Source organism: Cyprinus carpio, chromosome B13 (genome assembly GCF_018340385.1).
Source record: "Cyprinus carpio isolate SPL01 chromosome B13, ASM1834038v1, whole genome shotgun sequence".
NCBI lineage: Eukaryota > Metazoa > Chordata > Actinopteri > Cypriniformes > Cyprinidae > Cyprinus > Cyprinus carpio.
In genome coordinates, this window is record NC_056609.1 from 29,438,962 (window position 1) to 29,462,907 (window position 23,946).

The window sequence follows — 23,946 nt, forward strand, 5'->3', positions numbered from 1 at the left end:
GGAAAATATCGCCAGGCTCCGCCCACTTTCACGCGCCTGCTCTCTGTGGTCTCCATGGCGTATTTAAGCGCGAGCAGCAGGGATGAGTGAGCTTCCTGTCAAACCCAGACGTGACAGATCGACTGAAGGCTCTCTGGCGCGTCTTAAAAATCTATTCTAAATCCATATAACGGGGTATTACAGTAACAAGGAGGATAAGGTACCGTTTTGATCGTGTTTTTAATGAGCTGTGAATCGAAGTGGAGTTAAATTGTCGTCTTTGGCTAACTGGCTAATGCTAGCGAGCTGGCTGTCAGTGGGGAAAAAATTGAGCGGAAGAGTGACGTGCTGGATCACGAAAGCGGAAGTGCAGATTCTCGATCTGAAAGGTGGGTGGGGATCATTTTATTTTACTGTTTAGTTTTTTTTCTTAATATGATTTTTATAATTAAATATACATTTATAACAATAGTAATAACAATTAACATTATAGACGTTATTGTATTTAATCAATTGTTATGTACATTTACAATAATTGATAATAATAATAATAATAATAATATTTTACAAGACATAATTATCATTATTACCATTAATTATATTATTATTATAGTTGTTACTATTTTATTCATATGCATTGACAATAATAGCAATAATAACAATGTTATTATTATTATTATTGTTATTATTATTAATGTACATTTAATAAGACGACATGTTATTGTGCTTATTATTGTTATTTTTGTTATAAATGTACATTTGTGAATTACATTTAGCAATATTTAGCTCATTTGGCAAATAATCAGTGCGTTTACATCATAAAAGCAAGTTTGATTATGATGATCATCTTTTTTTATGCTAAGCTTTTTTTTTTTTGGTAAAGAAATGCCATTTTATGTTTGCTAATGATACAAGGCTTTCTTTTCAAACCTCATGGTGAAGGCTGAAAGCTGTCAATGTTATGTTTTCATCACTAGCATGAGGAAAATCCCATCTGAAAACCACATGGAGATGCTGATGCAATGTTTTTAGGTTTAAAACAGGGTTTAGGATATTCTTCTACTGATCTAGACCAGAGAAATCCTAGATCTCCAGTCCTTAGACTGTATTGAGAATGAAGCCATCAGAGAAGCTGCTCACCGAGTGTTTTGTGTCAGCTGTGTCTCTCTTCGGGGAGTAAAGACAACATTTATTTGCTCTGTGTGGAAACATGGATATTCTGGTATCTTAACTGCAGTGTTATATGGTTAGTTGCATTTTATGATTTGGCATTATTTCTGTGACCCTGTCAGAACAGATGCTTAAAACTGGATGCTTTTTTCTGTCAAAGAATAAAAAAAACATTAAATCAAACTTACAATTCGGACACCCCCCACACATAATTCTAACTTTTAAAAATTCTGAGTATATATCTTGCAATTCTGAGTATGCGTTTCTGTTTGTTTCAGTTGGCTGCATTAACATTCTCACGTCACTAGCTTTAAATATGCACCTTCACAAATGCATAAGTGACCAAGTGGACATTAACCACTGCAAATAGATGTAACAATCATGACATCAAACATTTAGGTCGACATTCAATAAGCATACCACTGCAAATAGATGCGTGTGATTTAGTTTTGAATTAATTATTATTGAGTGAAACTTTAATAATATTGAAAAATTTATTATTAATTGTAAATTTCATGCTGAAAGTGTATTTTAAATTATAAATCTCTGGCCACACTCTAATCTATATGTGACCCTGGAGCACAGAAACAGTCTTAAGTCTCTGGGGTATATTTGTATCAATAGCCAACAATACATTGTATGGCTCAAAATTATAGATTTTTCTTTTATGCCAAAAATCATTAGGATAATGACTAAAGATCATGTTCCATGAAGATATTTTGTAAATTTCCTACTGTAAATATAGTAAGAAAACTTAATTTTTGATTAGTATTTGCATGCTAACAGCTGGCTACTGAAAAAGCTCTTAAAGATGGATTTTCTAAAATATGTTAAATTGTTATTAGATTTTCAAGTAGTTGCACTCTGGCGTTGCCAAATCCGGTCCGATCCGAATCTGTATACATCAATGTCAAAGGGTAAGAAATAAATATATGTAAATGTTAATTTTTTTTTATTTGGTTTTGTTTTTGTGTTTAAATTTTAATTTTAAATGAAAATGAACCATAGATCAAACCATACATCAATGGAAAGATTATTTATTCAGCTTTGATCACTGTATCCAAATTAGAGATAATTTGTATTTCATCTTAAAATGTCTTTAATCTTGATTATAGTGTCATGATTATAGTTAAAATTATCTTATTTATGAAGTTTTTGTATTGTGACTGATCACAAATCATTTCAGCAAGTTTTGTAATTAAAATCAACAAACAATAAATAAATATTACTAAAGATGTCCGAATTTTAAATGACAACATGACTGAATAGCATGTACAAATTGCTTTGAAAACGCTTCATAAAATGGTAAACCTCACATTTCAGCCTTTAAATAAAGAAAGGGGTAAAGTCAAAATGATAATTAATAAATAATTACATTTAGCCTATTGTATCTGCTCCATAAATAATTATAGATACCTTAGCTGAATTGTTTTGGATGTGTAGAAGCCACATAAATTGTTTTCCATCAACAGGTTAAGATTTACAGCAGGGCATGCAAATTTGGTCTGTTTTTTGGGCAGATAGAAACTGCAGACATGCTGAATGTAAATGTAACTCTCTGTAAATCCACTCTGTGACAGCAGGTGGCGCTTTTAGAGCAGTAGAATTAGAGCAGTTTTCCTTAGGCCTACTTTATTAGGTATTACATGCAGCAAAGATGAAAGCAATGCCATTGAATCTTCTCTGAAGACATTTATATAATTAATTAATTCATATATTAATCTGTATAATTCCCTTAGCACTCTTTAAAAAAAAAAAAAAAAAAAAAAATTCTGCCAACAAAACGAAACTAACGTTTGACCTATCATCAAACCGGTAATCGTTCCATCCCTATTTCAAATTCACCAACATTAAGTCAAGATTAAAGGGTTACTCCACCGCAAAATGAAAATTTTGTCATTAATCACTTACCCCCATGTCGTACCAAACCCATAAAAGATTAGTTTTGTCTTCGGAACACAATTTAAGATTTTTTGGATGAAAACCGGGAGGCCTGTGACTGTCCCATAGGCTGACAAATAAATAACACTTTTAAGGTTCAGGAAAGTATGAAAAGCATCGTCAGAATACTCCATCTGCCATCAGTGATTCAACCGTAACGCTATGAAGTGACGAGAATACATTTTGTACACGAAGAAAACAAAAATAACGACTTTATTCAACAATTCCTCTCCTCTGTGTCTCTCCAAATCAGTGTAGTGCCATTTTGACAAATCTAAGCAGTACACAGATGGCATACGCTCTTCTTTGTTCATGGTTTCATGTTTTAAATCTACATCCGAAGTTTCCCACTCTGTGTAGCACACAGTGTCAGGTGTCAAAACAAACAGCACGCAGTGTCAATGATTTGCCCCTAGAGGCAGCTCTTGTACTGTATAACAACAGCGCCGCTTATCAGCCGCTCAAGCAACGGAAACAACACGGAAAAACTGTCGGTATGGATATTTGGCGATAAACTGGGAAAACTAATCAATTGTGAAATAAGCTTGCAAATCTGAGAAGAGAAGTCAGAATTACAAGATATAAACACACAACTTGTGAATCTAAACATGCATTTCTCGTTTCTGAGTTTTAAATCAGAATTGCTAGGAAAAGTTAGAATTGTACACTTGAAGTATCACAATTTACCTTTTTTAAATTACATTTTTCCCTGTAGCGGAAACGAGCTTCCATAGAAAACCCCTGTCATGATTGTTGTTTCCTGTTTGGATCTGTTTCGGCCCTTAACAGCCCAGAAGAGACGAGCGTGTCTGTTTGAGTGATGGGATGCGACTGCAGGATCATGTCGCTGTTGTGTCCATGAAATGGTTTATGAGTCGAGTGCTGCGCTTCCATGACAGCTACATGCTATGATAAATTGTTCCCATTGATGCTGAAGCGCTCCCCTATTGTTTTGTGTCACTCCAGCTGCTGAGAAATCTCTCATTGAAAGAATAACCCACTTACATTTACTCAAATTAAGAATTGCATTACTGGAGCTGATGTTCTGCGCAGTTCAGTGAGTTTGAGTTTGTAAATATTGATCAGAATGATTTCCAGATAATCCAACTAATGCAAGTATTCATTTTGTTTGTTCTTTGATCATACAGTGATTAAACAGGCACGACAATTAAACACCTGATGGTTTAAATAGCAACAGTTTATCTGGTCACCATGTAGGATTATTCATTCAAAACAATGAGTCATTAATAAAGCAATAAGCCAATTTTAACTTCTATTCAATGGCAGCAACAGCAATAGAACACACCAGTATTCAAATAATAGTTACAGTTTAGTCATAATCAGAAAAAACTAATAATTTCAAGCATTTAAGCTTTAATTCCTTCAACTCCGTATGTAAATATTCAGGTAATATTTTATAATCAAAGACATTTGTAATGTTACAAAATAGTCTATATTCAAATTAATACTCTGTTCTTTAAAACTTTCTATTCATCGGAAAAGCCTGAAAAATAAAATGCATCACTTAACACAAAAATATTGTGCAGTACAACAGTTTTCAACATTGATAATAATCAGAAATATTTCTTGAGCAGCAAATCATCATATTAGAATGATTTCTGAAGATCATGTGACACTGAAGACTGGAGTAATGATGCTGAAAATACAGCTGTGCATCACAGGAATAAATTATATTTTACAATATATTCACATGAAAACAGAGCTATTTTAAATTGTAAAAATATTTCACAATTTTTACTATTTTTTTGATCAAATAAATGCAGCCTTGATGAGCAGAAGAGCACAGGAAAGTCTTACGGACCCCCGTAGTGTACGATATTACATTTCCTGAAACATGATACATTTCTTTCAAAAGTAAATTAAATTGAAGTCCACTAAAATAGGTTCCACTTGTTCTGGCAAAAAAAATGAAGCCCTGCTTGCTGTGGGAAAACCCCAGAGCTTCCCGACACCGCATGCATAATGTTAGCAGTTTACCAGGAAGTAAAGCAAATCAAATTAATGACAACTCAGCCAGGAATAATTGGCTGTTAGAAGCTGCTGCAGCACGAATGCGTCGAGAGTTTAAATACAAGAGAAAATCCTGAGCTGTCACCTTCTGTGGAGGATGTGGTTAGTCTCACTCTCTTCCTCTCTCTCAGCAGGTTTCTTTGTAGAAACGGAGGGATGGATGGAGACGAAAGAGCAACTTCTGAAAGGATTCTTTTGGAACCGTACAAGTACTTGTTACAACTGCCAGGTGAGAGCATCTGTGGGGCATTATGCTTTTATTTTTGGCTGCACGTACAGTACAGTAGTGCTGAAGGAATAAATCACACAAAATACAAATTCATTTACTCACCATGAGACTTTCTTCTGTGGAACATGAGGAAAAACTGACAAACTCTTCACTTTGGAACAGAAACAGACTGAATTTAAGTTGTTTGATAGGTTGAGACCAAATGTAAGCTATTTTGAAAATGTGAAAGCAGTTATCAAAATATTATTGTATATTGAGCAGTGAGTACTGACCTACATTTCAGTGGACTTAATTGTAATATAGTACATGAACATCTTTTGTTCATTTGGTGTTCACCACGAACAGTCACTGTATGAAAAAAAAAAAAAAAAAAAATTGTTTTTTTTTGTGGGTCAAAGACGTTAAGATGTTCGCATCAAAAGAAATTTACAAAAGTGGTTTTATAATCATAAAAAGCACATTAACTAAGTAAAGTGTCTACTTAAGGTTTCAAATGTTTTTTTGGAGAATAAAATGTCAAAATTTGGTTTAATGTTACGTTGTCATTCAGTGTAACAATATTTATATAAAAAATTCAAACAACATGCTTATTCATTATTGTACATATTAAAATATATAAAAGAATAAGGGAGCATAATTTTATTGTTTTAAAGGGGTCATATGATGTTGCTAAAAAGACCATCATTTTGTGTATTTGTTGTAATGCAATGTGTTTATGCAGTTTAAGGTTTAAAAAAATATATATTTTCCACATACTGTACATTATTGTTTCTCCTCTATGCCCCGCCTTCTGAAACGCGTCATTTTTTACAATGCTCATTGTTCTGAAAAACGAGGTGTGCTCTGATTGGCCAGCTATCCAGTGCGTTGTGATTGGCCGAATGTCTCAAGCCTGTGACGGAAATGTTACGCCTCTTAACGTACAGTGATGCGTCTCCCAGCAGGTCGAGACTCAGTCCAGCTGCTCTGATCATGCACATCCCATCATCGCTTTCTTTTAGCAGTTCAGTCAATGTACTGTTAGGAGTAACTGAATAACTCGGGATACTGGTTTATTTCACGTCAGAGGGAGTGTAAGTCATTGCAGGCTACTGGTTCAGGAAACAGTCCTCATTCTCAATACAATGTGCTGCACACATCTGAATATTTGGGTTGGACTGTTCTGGAACAGTGTTGAAATACAACTTAAACACTGAATTCTAGTCGTGTCCTCTTTTGGAAGACCAAACAAAGTTTCACTTCAACGAAACACACACAACATGACAGCGACGGCAACAGAGAGAATAAGCGTTACACCTTCTTTCTTTGCGTGAACATCTGGGCGACGCTATGCAAATCTCCCCATATAGTGACGTAGACGTGGGGGTGTGTTAGATGACATAGAGATGTGGGGGGTTTTTTTGACTATTAGTTTTTATATAGGGTGTGTGTTTTTGTTTATTTTTTTAGTCTTTGCAACTTCACAGATCTACTTCATGCACCAAGAGCTTGTAACACTCCAAAGAGAAAGGAAGAATTGAAATCGCATCATATGACCCCTTTAAACAAGTAAAAAATTCATACTGACTATTGGACAAAACCTAGGATAGTGGCAAATTTTAAAAATGTAAAATTACAACAAATCAGTATTTGGGGTAAAAGTAATTAGTCTTAATATGTCATAAATTGATTTTTGTTGTAAATATGCCTGAAAAGGTGGTTACATTGAATGACATTTTAGTGTCTTCTGTAAATCATGGAATAATGTATGATGTTTATTTTTTGCTCAGAAAAACAAAAACAAAATTGCAATTAAATTAAACGGAAAACTTTTTTAATTTTTTGTGGGTAAACTTTTTTTTTTTTTTTTAGTATTACACTTATTGTTTTTCTGCTTAAACCCTTTTTCGTCTTTGACCCATGTCTAAAGTCAGTCATGGGTTTGGAACAACATAAGTTTTCATTTTTGAGTATTTTTGCTTTAATGTTGCTGAATGTCTTGGATATTAATAGCTTGGCTTGGTCTTGTCTGAAATGTAGGTTAAATGATATTTTAAGGATGGCTTCGCTGTAGGAAAAGTGCTTTATGGAGATGAAGTGGGATTTTATAATGAAATGAGTCGAGTTCACTGTACTACGGTAATTTATTACAGAATTATGCAGCAGTCCTAAATGAAAAAAAATGTTTGCTGAAATGGTGAAATGCTTCCACATTTTGCATGACTTTATTTTGATCTGCTCTAAGCTGGATTAATTTAATTAATATTGATTACTCTCTTAAATTGAATGGAACTTTTTATGCAAAGTGTTTCTGTCCACAATTTTGGCAAGAGTAAACACTATTTATAGTTTTTCATATTTTGCAGTTCAAGTAACAAAAAGGTTTTTATGGTTTTATTTAACTATAAATGTTTTAATAAACTCTTTAGATTAGATACTGCAGGTTTTTTTATATTTTCTCTTTTCATTTCAGTTCAAATATTTTGTTTGTCATTTTATTACTTTTAAAAAACTAATAAATAAATTAATAAACTATAGAAATGTATTTTGTTGCAGTTTAGACTTCTATTTTTAGTTAAAGTTTTAGTAAAATTTAAATTAGTTTAGTTTTGTTTATTTTTTTGTTTTTTTGGTAATTTATTTGAAAATGAATAATTTGATAATGCTTTTAATATTTTATTTTTTTGTTTTGTTTTTTATTTTTTAGATTTAGTTTTATTTAAATATAATAGTCCTGTCTTAATGTTTTAATGAAAACCGCATGAAAACTTTGAATTATGCATAAATGTTCTTCTTTCGCCACAAAGAAGCCTTTGTGACACAGAAAGGTTCTTCAGATGTTAAAGGTTCTTTATGGAACCATTTAGACAAAAAAGGTTCTTCTCTGGCATCGTGAGGCATCTTTATTTTTAAGAGTGCATGCTGCTCTTTAAGCGTTGTATCGACAGTAAAACCCTGCTGAGTCTCTAATATTCAGTCTGAGCGGGCGAGGAGAAATGCTGCTGCTGCATCAGAACCCGTGCGGTTGTTTTCCCGTCGTCCTCTTGCAATTTTAATGAAGTCTTTTGTGACAGTGTGCGCAAACCCAGAGACGCTCCTCTCGGCTAGTTTTTGCAGAGGTCAGGGAAGACATCAGTGAGGAACTGAAACTCAACAGCGCCGGTGAAGGGCAAAGCAAGGGAAAACAGAGACGCATGTGAAGAGATTGACAAAGACTTCCAGAAGGTCATTTACTCACATTTAAAGAGGGGATCTCATTAAAACATGTCCAGGCCATATTTCACCCCAGAATTAATTCAATGTTTTACTCTTGGTATTTTTCTTACTTTTTAGTGATTGCAATTACTGTAAAGAAATGGTTATAAATTATAAAAGTTTTTTCCATTTTATTAATAATTTAAAAATATTGAAATTATTTTTAAATTACATTTAATTTAATTTATGAAATTTATCAAATTAAAACAATAAATTAATTTACAAAATAAAATACAAATTTAATTTTTATAACCAAAGTGCGCAATATAACAAATGGTTACATTATTGTAGTAAAAAGTCAGATTTAAACTTAATTTTAAAAACAGGGTTTCTGCAGGATTTTTAAGCCCAAATTTAAGACTTAAGACATTAAGACATGCACATAAAATTAATACCATATGAGTGGGGTAGGGCAATGTCTGTAGTACCATATTAAACTGTAAAATTACTGTAAAAAATTGTTTACAGTTCAGATACAAGTTCACAAACTTTTATAAATGATAAACTGTACATCTCAGCCTTTAACCATTAATCAAAAGTAATTATTATATTTAAACGATTATTATGAATAAACTGTTATATAAATTAAATAAATTATGGTTGTGCGATATTGACAAAAAGTAATCTCTCAATATTTTCTGGGATTTTATCTAATGATAATTAGACGATATTTTGTGTGTTATTGTGCTGGAGTACTTAAGGAGTACCGTGGACAGCCGACTCCTAAAGTTTTTGATATTCTTCATAGTCTGTGTTGATCAGTTCACAGCGGTGATAGAAATTAATATTTTCCAATAAGTTTTATGGGCATTTTTACCTTTAAGCCATTTTCTAAAAATGTGCACCATCTTTTGAGTCAAGTTCTTGCATTTGGGCTGTTAGCAAGCAAATTAAATCAGTATCAGCCAAATGTATCTTTGCAGTGCAGAGGAAACGCAGAAGCTGCATTAGTGTCATTTAGATGTATTTACACACCGTTTAATGAAGCTCTGAGGGACATGGAATACTTTAACCTGCAGCTACAGATGCATAAATAATATTTTATTTTAAATAAAGCATTCAAAACAACAAAAAATGAAAAGATACTTTAAATGTGAAGTTAAAGCCACCAGTAGGTGGCAGTAAGTCACTGTTAATAAGCAAGTCATTGCGATTGAACCGAATCATTTAAACGGTTGATTCATTCAGGAACAAAACACTGTCATGTTACTCAAAAATGCAAAACAGTGCTGTGTCTGTGTTTGGAATTATTTCTGTTGGCGAAACAGAACAAAAACAGGCAATATCGTGTCTAAAACACAAGCCTCTTAATATTAAATCTTGTTTATGAACTGTTGTATAAAATCACACTTGTTATAATGCTGATTTTTAAAGCAAAAAAAAAAACGGTGCTCGATCTTCTTGTGATATGATTTAACTGTATGAAATGATATAAATAAATTTTCCTCCCCCATATCTTGAATTATGTGATAATTCTAAATGCATTTTAATACTTTCCATCCCCAAATTTAAGACCTCTTGAAATCATAATTAAGACTTTCTTTAAATTTAAGACTTTAAGGCCTTAAATTTGATGCAATTAAATTGAGACCTTAAATTGAGTCATTTAAATTAATAATTTATTAAATTAAGAAATAAAATGAATTACAACAATTAAAAATGAATCAGTTAATAAAGTTAATTACAAATTGAGTTTTTTGTAACCGAAGATTTACAAATTTGTCAGGAATAGAAAATCTGATACAGTGATCATGTTTTCAAAGCTAAAATTGCTATTTTGAGGAATACACAATCCGCAGACACATCGTGCGGTGTTTTCTGAAAGTTTTCTTTGATTATTACAAACGGAGTTAAACTGAGGAAAACAGGAGGAGGAACATTAGCTCACTCGCTGGAGTTACAGGAAAACGTTCCTGAATGAGATGAAGTGAGATGAATGATAGTCGTTCTGAAGACAGCTTGCTGAATAATCAGAGCTCTGCAGGCTTCAGCGTTTAAGTCTGTGTTTTAAAAGGCAAAAACACTATTGATTTGTCTGCATTCTGCTTGATTCTTATTTCATGCCGTTCATTTTTTTTAGTTAACTATAATATAAACTTCTTGGATATTTTATTTCTATATTTTCTGTTTTCACTTTAAGTTCAGTTCAAGTTTGAGTACTTTTGTTGTTGTTTTTGTCATTTTTGCCTACTTTGTTTTTATTTATTAGTTTTTTTTTTTTTTAAGTACTTCAGACTAGCTGAAAATGTCTGGGTTTTGTATTTAATATTTTGTTAATGTTTATTTCAAGTTAAGAAAATGTTTGTTTGCTTTTGTTTCTTATGGTAATAACCCTGTTTTAATAATGTTTATTTTTATATTTTCATTCAATTTTAGTTCGTTTTAGTAAATCTGTTGTTTTTGATTTTATTGTTTACATCCAATTTTATTTATTAAGTTGTAGAATTTTTAGTTTTAATTATTTTAGTTATTAGCTGAAATAAAATGGCTGCAGCTCATTTGGACGTCTTGTCATCTCTCCTGCTTTTCTCTGTTTTGTCAGGAAAACAAGTCAGGACTAAACTCTCGCAAGCGTTCAACCACTGGCTCAATGTCCCAGAGGACAAGCTTCAGGTAAGGCTTTATTTGGGTTTATCAGGAAGTGTTTCAGTGTTTCTACATTGACAGTATTGTTGAAATATTTTGTGGAAGACGAGAAACCCATTTCTTCAAATTTGGCTCAAGTTTAAATTAAATATTCTCTATTGTAATGTGAGTATTTAGCAGTTCATGCTTCTTTTCTGTACAGTTAACAAAAATAAAAAATGAGACTATTTATCTCACAATTCTGACTTTTGCCCTTGCAATTCTGATGTTAACTGAAAAATAATTGCAATTACCTTTATTTATTGTTATTCTGTGGTGTTAACAGAATTGTGAAATGTAAAGAAAAGTCAGAATTGCAAGACAAAAGGTTGCCTCTTTTTTTTTTTTTTTTTTTTTTTTTTTTTTTTATTTAGGCTTCCACAGATCTGTGCACGTTATTGTCAGGTTTAGTTTAGACTGTGTCTGTTCCTCGTGGTATCCTCTCCCTGTCTCTGAGTGAAAGTCATCTAAGGTTTCTGTTAGATTTGTGTTGATTTTTATTTCAGTCAACTTGTGCTCGCCGAGGGCAAAGTTTAAAGAGACATAAAGCAGCAGATCTGTTTCACTTTCTGTTCTGCTGAGGAACTCGCGACTTGGCGGAAAACCTGTTATCGGCTGCTTTATGAAAGTCTTTTTAACATCCGACTGTCTCAGTGGCTAATTAAGAGAACAGATGTTCTCACACTACACTGGCTTTTGTCTTTAATCAACAACTAGTCTGCATGCTCCTAATGTTTAACGTGAATGATGTTAGTTAGGATCATCAGATCATTTTCCAGCCTGTTGCATGTTTCTGAATCGCTGCTGTACCTTCAAACGTTTATGTAAATGGACTCTTATGGTGTTGGGGTGCAAATGTGGTTGTGTTGTCATAACCCTGACATCAGTGATTTCTAGTTATTTCATCAGATTGCATGCCTACCTTTAAATGCCTGTCAGCTGAAAGAGTTTCTTTGCGTGATGCATAGTGATTTGGTTACATCAATCTACTCTTGGAAGGTTTTGCCTTATATATATATATATATATATATATAATTGCATATATATATATATATATATATATATATATATATATATATATATATATATATATATTACACACATATATATATATATATTACACACATATTATATATAATATTTACACACATATATATATATATATTACACACATATATATATATATATTACACACATATATATATATATATTACACACATATATACATATATATTACACACATATATATATATATATAACACACATATATACATATATATTACACACATATATACAGTCATGGTTAGTTCAGAAGGCCCACAATCATTCCTATACCCGCTTAAACCTCCCATGCAAACCTTGTGTGTGCAGACTGGTCATTGCCTGTTTTGTCTTCTTGTTGTTCTGCGCTGGCATTGCAGAGACTGTAAATGATCAATGCAAATAGATTTTAGCTCTCAAACGTCACATCATGGGTCATTTTCAGCATTGGGTCCTTCAGATTGAGTCGAGGCGTTCATGACGGGATCGTGTTACAGCAGAGAGAAATACATGCACATGAACGATACGAGAAGCTTTTGAAGGAACAGTTCACCCAGAAATTATTGCAATCATGCCACCCGAGTCATTGTGTGTGTTTTGCATAATAAAGAAAACTAGCCAAAATATATCTTCCAAGTTTGCATAATTAAAAATATATTTTTTAATTCTCCATTATTCCTGGTGTTTTTCCATTAGATCATGATTTTTTTTTTTATTTTTTTTTTTTTTTTTTTACAGTTTAAAAAAAAAAGGTAATCTGATTTCTTCAGATAAATAATTTATTGTTTTGAAGGTGCGACATGAAAAAAGGTGCATTCTCTCACAATTCATACTTTTGTTGATTTATTATCATCATAATTTTGTATATTATATAATAAATTATTTTTTATCATATAAACTTAGATTTGTGTATTTATTATTATTATTATTATTATTATTATTATTATTATTATTATTATTATTTAATACTGGGTAAAAAAATACTGTATAATATGTACGTGTGTATATAAATACTTTTATTATTATTATATAACTATATTTTTGTATTCTATAATACTAATTTTATTATTAACAATAATGGTTGGTAAAAATAATAATGCTGTATATTATACATAAATTCTACATTTTATATTTTTATATTGATAATATTTATACAATACTGTGCAAAAATAACTACTGTATACTGTATGTAATATTTACTGTACATGATTATTTTGGTTGTTGTTGTGGAAAGCTCAAAGTAGTCTGCCTTGGTTGCTTTGAGTCTTCTGAAATCATACAGTATGTTATCTTTGTTTGGGGAACAGACTGAAATTAAGTCTTCATTGATCGATAATCTTTTGCCAGAACTTTCAAACCTCATCCGCATTTGTTTTCATTAAAAAAAAAAAAAAAAAAAAAAACACAGTGCCTTAATTCTTGCACCTGTTTGTGGCAGGTTTGATGTCATCTGCTCCAAATGCCATTAAACTAAGATGTTTTCTCCTTTTGTTTTGACCCAGCTGAAACATCAGTACAGATGGTCATTGCCTTTTTAAGTGCCAGATGAAGTATTTACATTTTGTTAAACTGGACCTAAACATTTGTTTATACGTAATACTGAGCTCAGCTTTGGACTCATCATGAATCAAGCAGCGAGATTAAAAATGTATGCATAATGCATCGATGAGCTACAGGATTGCTTCATTAGCAAACAGTCTTGAATTTGTGTCTGTTTCTCACACAAAGCTATTGTTTGCACATACAGCTCTCCCAAGATACGGGAAGTCAATACGAGTCTGTTTTAGTTGTACAACAAGTGTTGATCATACTTGATTTTTAACAAATGTGATTGAATTGCTTTTTAAATAAGCAGATATGAGATCTGAATCTGGTCTTATACATGTTTTTGTTTTATGTTTTTGGTGTTATGAAGCATGTTGGCTGTTAGCGGTTTTAGTTTTGTTTGGTGTGTATAAAAAGGCAAAATCTCATTATACCCGTTAAACCCCTTGATATAGTTATGCCAACAATGCTCGAAGCAGTGCTCTACATGCTAATGCTAAACAGATTTGCATGAGCTGGAAACCATAAGCTGCCTGGATTTTCTGTGAAAAAAAAAATGCAAAATGTAATTCATTTTTCAGCAATGCAGCTGTTTTTTATATATACGTTTAATCCAGCATTGCAGATATCTGTACTGCTGACTGACACATGAGGAATCACATTTACACAGAAAGACATGCAATGATTATTAGATGTTGTCAGTGGCATATTCTTAGTGTTGGAGCAGAGGACTTTTAATCCATGAAAAATCACTTGAGAGCCACTGAAGAGGTTTTAAGTGTTTTTTGTTGCATCAGTTCCAGGTTTGAATTCATGTGCTAGTATTTCTGTGCTACTGATTGTTAGTGTTGGAGCAGGTGCTAGTATTTCTGTGCTACTGATTGTTAAAAATAATTGTTTTCCCTTTAAATTTTTTTGTTTTTAAATTTTATTTCTTTCAGAGGTCATCCGAGATCAGGATGAGTTTGTTTCTTCATCGGACTTGGAGAAATGTAGCATTGCATCAGTGTCTCAGCAATGGATGCTCTGCAGTGAAACATATTTGTTTAGAGCTGTTTAAACGCTGCTTGATCTGTGCAGATTTCTCTCCTGATTCACACCAGATGACTTTTACACTGGAGAAAGTGTTATTGTGGATTATGGACTCAGATTTTAGCCAGAAACAACAGTTTGAAGTTAAAAACATCTTAATGCTGGATTTGTTTCAGCTTTGGTCTTCTCCAGATGTTAACTGATGGACTGGAGTGCTGTGGATTACTTGTGTATTATTGTGATGTTTTTATCAGCTGGTTTGGACTCTCATTCTGACGGCACCCATTCACTGCAGAGCATCCATTGCTGAGACACTGATGCAGTGCTACATTTCTACAAATCTGATGAAGAAACAAACTCATCCTAATCTTGGATGACCTGAGGGTGAGCACATTTTCTTTAATATATGATGTGATTATGGAAACATCATCAGTGTTATACACTGTTGGATTTATTTTGAAACTTTTTGAAATTTCTATTAAACTTAAATCACAAAGTAATAAACTTCAACATGAAATTGTAAAGTAGAAAGACTAAACTAGCACTTAATCTTTATTTGCAACTTTGAAAAATCTTTTAGTTTTTTAGTATCGTAGTGAGTGTTAATTAGCATCAGATGATCTTTCAGAGCTCGGTGTTTTCTGCTTAGTCCGTCAGATCACATTCATCCAGCTGTTCAGCAGCTCTCTCTTTATCCTGAATATTTCATTAAAGCTCTTCAGACGGGAGAAAGTCAGCCGCTCGTGTCAGTAACGCTGTTTTACGGGGCTTGTCTTCTCCACTTCCACGTGTTCTTGATCTTGTGAATTGAAAACAGCTTCTGTTTTGGATGTGTGTAATGCGGTTGAATCATTATTAGGCTGCTTTATATCAGGTTGGTTTTCCTGTTTCACAGGGCTTGAATTTTTAATCATTCCAGCAAGTTTCACGCTTAATGCAGGGTTTGTTTACACTTATTGTCATTGCAGTAACATAGGCACAAATCTTTTGGCTTTTATTGTCCGTTTCAGAGCTTTAGAGGAGAAGATTATGAATGAATTATCAGTACTTCAGTTTTTAATTCTACAAAGCTATATCATTAGCTTCGGATTCATTAGTTTAAATGTAGTGCACATGTCTTATGGACTACTTAGGGTGTGCTTTTTGACATCTTTGTAGTATAAATTTGTAAAAATGTATTTTATTTTTTTACGACCGAATGATTAAGAAGAATAAAATTGAAACCAGATAATGGCTAGGTGTAATTATTAGTGCAAAGTCTATGATTTATGCTTTGCTTTTCCTTTTTCTGCAACAAGCAGCTCTTTTTAAAATGAAGAAATTCAGACAAATGTTAGAATTAGTAATTATTAAAATTGGTGACAATTTTAGTTGCAGTACTTTTAGCCATTATAATAATATTATTACAGTAGTAAAATATTGTTTTAATTTAAATTATAATCATTTTACATTTTTACTGCCCAGAAGCAAGCACAGCAAACCTAGAAAACCGCGAAAACACATTTTAAATCGCAATTGCAATTTTTAGCAGAATTTTTTTCCAAACCGTTTAATTAAACTTTTAAAGAACATCAGCTGAAGACTCATTTAAAAATGAAGAAATTAAAGCATAAGTATTACTATTGCAATTGTACAGTTGTACTGTAAAATAATTTCAGTAGATTTATACTGACATTAATAATAATAATAATAATTTAAGCTACTATTGCAATATAACGCATTGTAAAATAGTGTATTTTTATTGAATGCTAATAATAATCATTAAAAATAATTTGTTAGCCATATTGATATAAATTACAATATTTTTTGCAATTTAATTTATCTTTTTTATTTTTTCTCAAATCATTGTCAATAACAAAACGTATGCGTTTGGAACGACACTGGTGTAACAGTTTAGGTGTTTTTCTTTTCTAACTATTTATTTAAAGTTGAGCATCAGCAGAAGACTAAGCCCTCTCTATGTATTTTCAGTTATATAATAAGCGGATGATTTTCTGCTGAAGCAGTGCTGGTCATGTTGTAGTCTGTGTTGGTGTGCATGACATCATTGTTCTAATCTGTTTCTGTGTCCTGTAATATCTGCGCGCTGGGCTGTTTGTGAATCACACTCAAGGGCTGCTTGATCGTCAGTGATTGCTCATATTCCTGATCTCTCCGTCTCTGTCCTGCGGCGTGGTTTATCTGGCTGTAAACTCTCGCTGAACCCGTCAGCATGACTGCACATGCGCCGTATCACACGTGAACACAAGTCACATCGCTTCTCACTCAGCGTTCACTGAACAGCTTCAAATCTAAAAATACTGTATAAAGAGCGTGTCTGATATCAGTTTCTGGTGTGTTTAGAGGGTTCAAAGTGGCAGAAATCCAGTTTTCCTGAGATGTTTTGGGAATGCTGGTGTTTTAAGAGCTTGTGATTTTGACCCGAGTTTGTTCAGAAAGGTTTATCTGAGTTCACTGCACTTCAGTCAGAGGTCAGAATAGCCGAATAAAAATGGGTGAATCTCACAAAAACATGTCCAGGTCGTTGTTGTTTTTAGTGTGTGTGTGTGTTTTAAATCCAAAAGAGGAAAAACGACACCGTTTTTTATTTTAATTTTGTGTTTATTAATGAATTTGTTGTAGTTTTTTTTGATGTATACTTTTTTTTTTTATACTTTTAATATATTTTTTTTATTAATATTTAAATGTATATAAAATCATAGTTTAGCTAGTTTCTTTTGATTTAAATAGTCTTCAAAATGCATTTATTCAAACTGCTTACAATCAGGATAAATTGGGTTATTGTGAAAAGTTACATTTATTCAGTTAAAACGTATGAACATTGTTAAACTATGGTTAGCTGTGGAACAAGCAATATTTAATTAGTTAAAATATAGAAACCGAAATGCATTGGATTCATAAATAAATGCACTTATTTTATTTGCTTATTTTGTTATTGTATTTGTTTAAATGTTTATTTATATAAAAATCATGGCATAGTTTAACTAGTTGCATCTATTTGAATCTATTTAAATAATTTAAAAATGCATTAATTTAAATAGTTTATACTGAAACACATTGGATGTGATGAATATACTATTTTATTAATTGTTATTTAGACTACATAACTTTGCTTCCCCTCTACAAAGAGTCTGGTTGTTAATCAGTAATATTAGTCTTTTCCTCAGTATAAATATCTAAACATTGCTCTGGAATACAGTCAAGACTGATCAAGATCTGTTGCAGGCATCTGTAAGCGAGCAGCAACGCTGATGATGTCATCGCAGGATGATGTAATGTTTCTAGAAGGCAGATAAATACAGTAGTGATCTCTGTCTTACTGTGTGTAACATGCTGTCTAAGAGCAAGCATCAGAATCAGCGCGTGCTCTTACAGATGTCACACTGATACACCCCAGGACTTTTTCTTTCTTTCTTTCCTACATTCATCGTGTTTGAAGCGGAGGCCAGCGCTGATGCCCCCTGCTGGTCGCTTTGTTGTATTTCCATGCAGAGTTTTTCTTTAGGTCTGTTGTTTTTGAAAGTAAAGATCAAGTCAGTCTCTATTTAAACTCTTAGTAGGTTACTGTTATTCATCTAAATGCACTTTTGGGCCTGTAAATCAACTTTTAAGCCTGTTTCACACCCTGCATCACTCTAAAATATTATGAGCATATAAACCTCCCATGCATTTGGATTGGACACAATTTTAAAACTAAAACTCAATGTGATGCATTATTTGTCAGTCATACATGAATGAAATGAATCAGATTTACAGTGCATCTGGAAAGTATTCACAGCTCTTCACTTTTTATATGTTTTGATATGTTACAGCCTTATTCCAAAATGAATTCAATTCTCCCCCATTTTTTTTTTTTTTTTTTAACGTTTTTAAAGCAGGTTTAAAAATTTGGGGACACTTCGACCTGTACAGCGCTATACACTGCTGTTCAAAGTTTTGGGATCATTAAAGTTTTTTAAAGTGGTTACTTATGCTTATAAAGACTATTTAAGCAAAAATACTGAATATTATTTCACAAAATAAATTATTGCAATTTAAAAAAAAAAAAAGTTTTCTATTTTAATATCCTTTAAACTGTAATTTATTTCTGTGATGCAAAGCTGAATTTTCAGCATCATTACTCCAGTCTTCAGTGTCACATGATCTTCAGAAATCATTCTAATATACTGATTTATTATCAGTTGTGCTGCTTAATATTTTTATTTATTTATTTATTTAGGAACCTGTGATACTCTTTTTTTCAGGATTCTTTGATTAATATAAAGTTAAAAAGAAGAGCATTTATTTGAAATAGAAATCTTTTCTAACAATATACACTACCGTTCAAGAGTTTGAGATCCGTACATTTTTATTCTTTCTTTTTTTGACAAATGAAAACTTTTATTCAGTGAGGATGTGTTAAACGGTTCAGATTTATATTTTGAATAAATGGTGTTTTTTTTTTTTTTTTATTTTCATATGAGAATTTTTAAAAAGTGAGGATGTGTTGAAAGTTTCCAAAAAAGCTGTTGGCCACATTAATAATTCTAATAATAAATCAGCATATTAGAATAATTTCTGAAGAATCGTGTCACTTGTCACACTTTATACTGGAGTAATGGCTGAAGGAAAATCAGCTTTGCATCACAGAAATAATTTATATTTTAAAGGATATTAAAATAGAAACCATTATTTTATATAGTAATATTTTGCAAGATTACTGTTTTTTTTTTTTTTTTTTTTTTTTTTTTATTTCTGTATTTTTGATTTTTTATATGATGAATTGATGCTTGTTGAGTTTTGATTTTTTGATATTGAAATTTTACTTTTGTGTCTGTGATTAAAGTGCACATCACTGAGTGTCTATGAGTGTAAAAGCTCAGGTTCACCTGCTGTCTTTCTGTGTGTGTGTGGCTCAGAGGTCAGCTGAGGTCGTGTAAAGTGCTCAGCTGTGGACGGACCCCGAGGACTCGACCCGTCGTGTCAGCGCTGATTACTTTAACGAGTGAATGTGTTAGCTGGCCTCCCCTCTGCTCACCATATGCTCCTCATCAGCGCTGAGATACACACATTCACTCGTCACGAACAGTGTGCTGCCTTCATGGAATACAACACAAGTGATTAGATAAATTGTTTATATTATGCTTTCTCACTTGTGCTATATTCTTAAAAGAAAATGATTGTAGATTTAATGCGTGTAAAATACCGAAGCATTGATTTTTTTTTGTTGTTGTTGTTGTACATAATGTAAACTGTTTTAGCATCAGTAGGTTGTCATTATGATCGTATTTCTGGTGCATTTAAAGAACTTTTAAATTGGCCTACATTGACTTTTTTAATGTTATGATAGTTTTATTTGAACTGACTGATTAAAAATGCAATTCTAATAGTATTATTGTAGTGTTTTAATTATTAAAATGAATATTTTTAAAAAATCGCTAAAAGTTCTAATAGTACACTGAAAAAAAAAAAAGATACTAATTTAAGGTAAGTGGTTGCAAACAATTTTTTAGCTACGTTTAAATTTAAATTTTTTTTTTTTTTATGTATCTAAAATAAATTGAATCGCAACCACTTACCTTAAAAAAAATCGGAAATTAATCATTAGTGTATTAATGTGGTGATTAATTATTAAAATATTTTAAATTATAAAATTGCAATAAAACTTAAATTGGCCTACATTTGCTGTTTAATGTTATGATATAATATTATTTTAATTGATTAAAACGTAATTCTTATTGTATAAATGTAGTTTTAATTATTTTTTTTATTAAAAAATTGCATTTAAAGAACTTTTGAATTGACCTACATTGTTTAATGTCATGAAATATTTCATTATTTTAATTGATTAATCTAATTGTAATGGTAGTGTTTTTATTTATTTTGTTAATATTTTAAAACTATTATAAATTAATTTGCACAAATTACATGAAATTAATAAGTATATTTTATTATGCATTTATATTATGTATTTTAATAGTAAATTTTAGATCTCTTTAAAAACACTAGGCCTAAGAGTGTTATATTTGTCACACAACTGAATCTTTCTGTAGTTTTAGTTGAGTGCCTTTTACATACAATTGTCAAATCCTTTAATAATAATAATAATAATAATAATAATAATAATAATAATAAGATAGTTATGCATGTCACATTCAAATTTGCCTTACTTTGTAAATCTAGAGACAGGATGCGTCTGCGCAGACCTTCACTGAATACACAGGGATGATGTTTGGTCTGCATTTCAGACACACCCTGATTGTGAACCCTATCTAGTGCAGAGTGAGCAGCTGCTGCCCTCTGCAGGCCGTCACGTGCGTTACAGGTCATCCAGATCTCAACCTCCAGAACTGCTGATCTGACCCCATGCTTTTCTGCTGAGACACACTGTGTCTGGTCATAATGTCAGTGAGCTTTTACATGACTGCGCACATCACACACTACAGCAGGAGGTTATTAATACACAGAGTACACTGAAGCACCCTGATGTTTTGAGCAAAAATGCTTATTTTATTTGCAGACTTGTGCATGTGTATTTAGGCTATTTGATGTTTTAATGTTTAATTGATTACAGGTCATTCTAATAGTATCCATGTAATATTTTCATTATTAAAATATTATACATTTTAAAAGTTATTTTATCCTGTAAAGAAAGAAAGTGGCAGAAGTGGTAATTATATTTAATGTTTTTTTTATATATTTTAATTAAATGTAATTTGAATAATATTGATGTAATATTTTAATTGTTAAAATAAAGTTATACATTAAAATATAAATTTTAATTTAACATTAAGTTTTTATAATCTAAATTCATAAAATAAAATTCATAAGATAAATTCATAAGATAAAATAAAATCATTTTAAATTAGCACAGATGACACCAATAAATTATATTCAGTAAGTGTAATGAATAAATCGAATTTTAATATTTTAATTGATTAAATTAACTTAGTATAGTATTAATGTAATATTTTAATTGTTAATAACTTAATAAAGTTACACATTTATATTAATGTGGCAATAATAAATTATGTAAATTGTATGTTTACAAATATTGGTTATCTTACAAAATTAAATGAAAGCTTATATATATATAAAAACACACACAGTGGGCCATCATATTAAGATTTGATTACTGTTGCATATAAAAAAAAAAAAAAAAATTTAAATTGGCCTATATTTATCATTGCTTTGTAATATTATATTCTTATACTTTAATTAAAAAAAAATTTAAAAAAATGAATATGCATATAAACAGCCTTTTAATTAACAGAGTAGAATAATCTAATCGAACAATGGCTGATAATAAGACATTCAAACAAAAAAAGAAAACCAAACTAGACGAAAGAGAAGATATTTTTTTTTTTGCAAGAGTGTATTATGAGGGGAAAATGTGGTGTTGTATAATCTAAAACCAAAGCCATACCTTTTTTAAAAGCACATTATCATCAGATGTTTCTAAAATATTTATGTTCTGATGAGGATTGCCAGCAACAGACATTTTATGATAGTTTGTGGCTCGGTCTTAGTGTCTTCGGAGTCCTCTTCACTGCTCCTAACCTTTCACAGATTTAGTTTTAGCGCGAAAACGCTTTGTGGAATACTCTTAGAGCAAAAATTAAGGATCGACACGCCCATTATTTTTAAGACTTTCTGCTAGAGTTATGAGCTACTTCTAGCCTTGAGATGTTTTCAGTGCTGTTATATTTGAATCCTCAGGTGATTATCGAGGTGACGGAGATGCTGCACAACGCCAGTCTGCTGATCGATGACATTGAAGACAGCTCCAAGCTGCGGCGCGGTTTCCCGGTGGCCCACAGCATCTACGGCGTGCCGTCGGTCATCAACTCCGCCAACTACGTCTACTTCCTGGGCCTGGAGAAGGTGCTGACGCTAGAGCACCCCGAGGCCGTGCACGTCTTCACCCGTCAGCTGCTGGAGCTGCACCGCGGCCAGGGCCTGGACATCCACTGGAGGGACACCTACACCTGCCCCAGCGAGGACGAGTACCGCGGCATGGTGCTGCAGAAAACCGGCGGCCTCTTCGGCCTCGCCGTGGGCCTCATGCAGCTCTTCTCCCACTGGAAACCAGATCTGAAGCCGCTTTTGGACACCCTGGGGCTCTTCTTCCAGATCCGGGACGACTACGCCAACCTGAACTCGACGGAGTACAGCGAGAACAAGAGCTTCTGCGAGGATCTGACGGAGGGCAAGTTCTCCTTCCCCACCATTCACGCCATCTGGTCGCGTCCCGAGAGCACGCAGGTGCAGAACATCCTCCGGCAGCGCACGGAGAACGAGGATATCAAGCGCTACTGCGTGGACTATCTGGAGAAGGTGGGCTCGTTCGCTTACACTCGCCAGACGCTGCTGGACCTGGAGGCCGAAGCCTATCGCTTGATCGCTGAGCTCGGAGGGAATCCAGAACTGGAGGCTCTGCTGCAGCATCTGAGTCGCATGTATAAAGAGCCCGGGGGCGGAGCTTCAGCCGGCCAATCGAAAGAGCCCGGGGGCGGAGCTGCAGGCGGCCAATCAAAACACTGACTTTGCCCTGTGAATACACTGTACTGTTATTTTGACTCCACAGCACTTGCCTTCAGTCCAAAGTCTGTCGTTTTGTCTCGTTCACATTTCAAGGTGTTGTAGCTGACATATGAAGCGTAACAGGATTAATCCTCTTAGTCTGCAATATTTGGTCAATATTTATGTACTGTAACCGGTGGACAGATGCTCCTTGTTTAATTATAAATGATAACCGTAAACAAACATTTAATGTTATAACCATGTCTGTCACTTCACCACAAAATCAAAGCAAAAACATTTTGCTTTAAGAAAATTAAGACAATTTTATGGATCTTTACTTTTTTTCTTTACTATTGTCATGACAATTATTATTGTTATCATCATTTATTATATTATTATTTTTTTTTTTTATTATTTATATTTTATATTTTAGAAATGTTTCAAACATTTAACTTTTATAAAATGTAATTTCACTACAAATTATTTTGCTTTAATAAAACAAAGCCATTTTTTGCATTGTGTGATTATTTTCATGACAGTAAACAACTAATTTATATAAATAATATTATTATTATTATTATTATTATTAAAACAGTAAATGTTAGAGAATTTTTTAT

At 32.4% G+C, this 23,946-nt stretch overlaps 1 protein-coding gene across 4 annotated transcripts; it reads left to right on the forward strand.

The window, feature by feature from the left end:
• Positions 1 to 78: 78 nt before the first annotated feature.
• Positions 79 to 23,711, forward strand: ggps1 (geranylgeranyl diphosphate synthase 1). Of its 4 annotated transcripts, XM_042737579.1 has the most exons (5): positions 275 to 348; positions 1,730 to 1,767; positions 5,270 to 5,350; positions 11,127 to 11,197; positions 22,526 to 23,710. In XM_042737579.1, the coding sequence occupies exons 1-5, from the start codon at positions 275 to 277 to the stop codon at positions 23,348 to 23,350; spliced, it is 1,089 nt and encodes a 362-aa protein (XP_042593513.1). In that variant the 3' UTR covers positions 23,351 to 23,710. The 4 variants fall into 4 exon arrangements, with proteins under 4 accessions (XP_042593512.1, XP_042593511.1, XP_042593513.1 ...); XM_042737578.1 differs by lacking the exon at positions 1,730 to 1,767 and having other exon boundaries at positions 79 to 368; positions 5,253 to 5,350; positions 22,526 to 23,709; XM_042737577.1 differs by lacking the exon at positions 1,730 to 1,767 and having other exon boundaries at positions 80 to 368; positions 5,256 to 5,350; positions 22,526 to 23,708.
• The last annotated feature ends 235 nt before the right edge of the window (positions 23,712 to 23,946 follow it).

Coding starts and splice junctions, on each gene's coding strand:
- ggps1 (XM_042737579.1), top strand. CDS start 275: ATGCTAGCGAGCTGGCTGTCAGTGGGGAAAAAATTGAGCGGAAGAGTG. Junction 1,768..5,269: donor TCTCTGGGGTATATTTGTAT/CAATAGCCAACA, acceptor TTCTTTGTAGAA/ACGGAGGGATGGATGGAGAC. Junction 11,198..22,525: donor TCCCAGAGGACAAGCTTCAG/GTAAGGCTTTAT, acceptor TTGAATCCTCAG/GTGATTATCGAGGTGACGGA.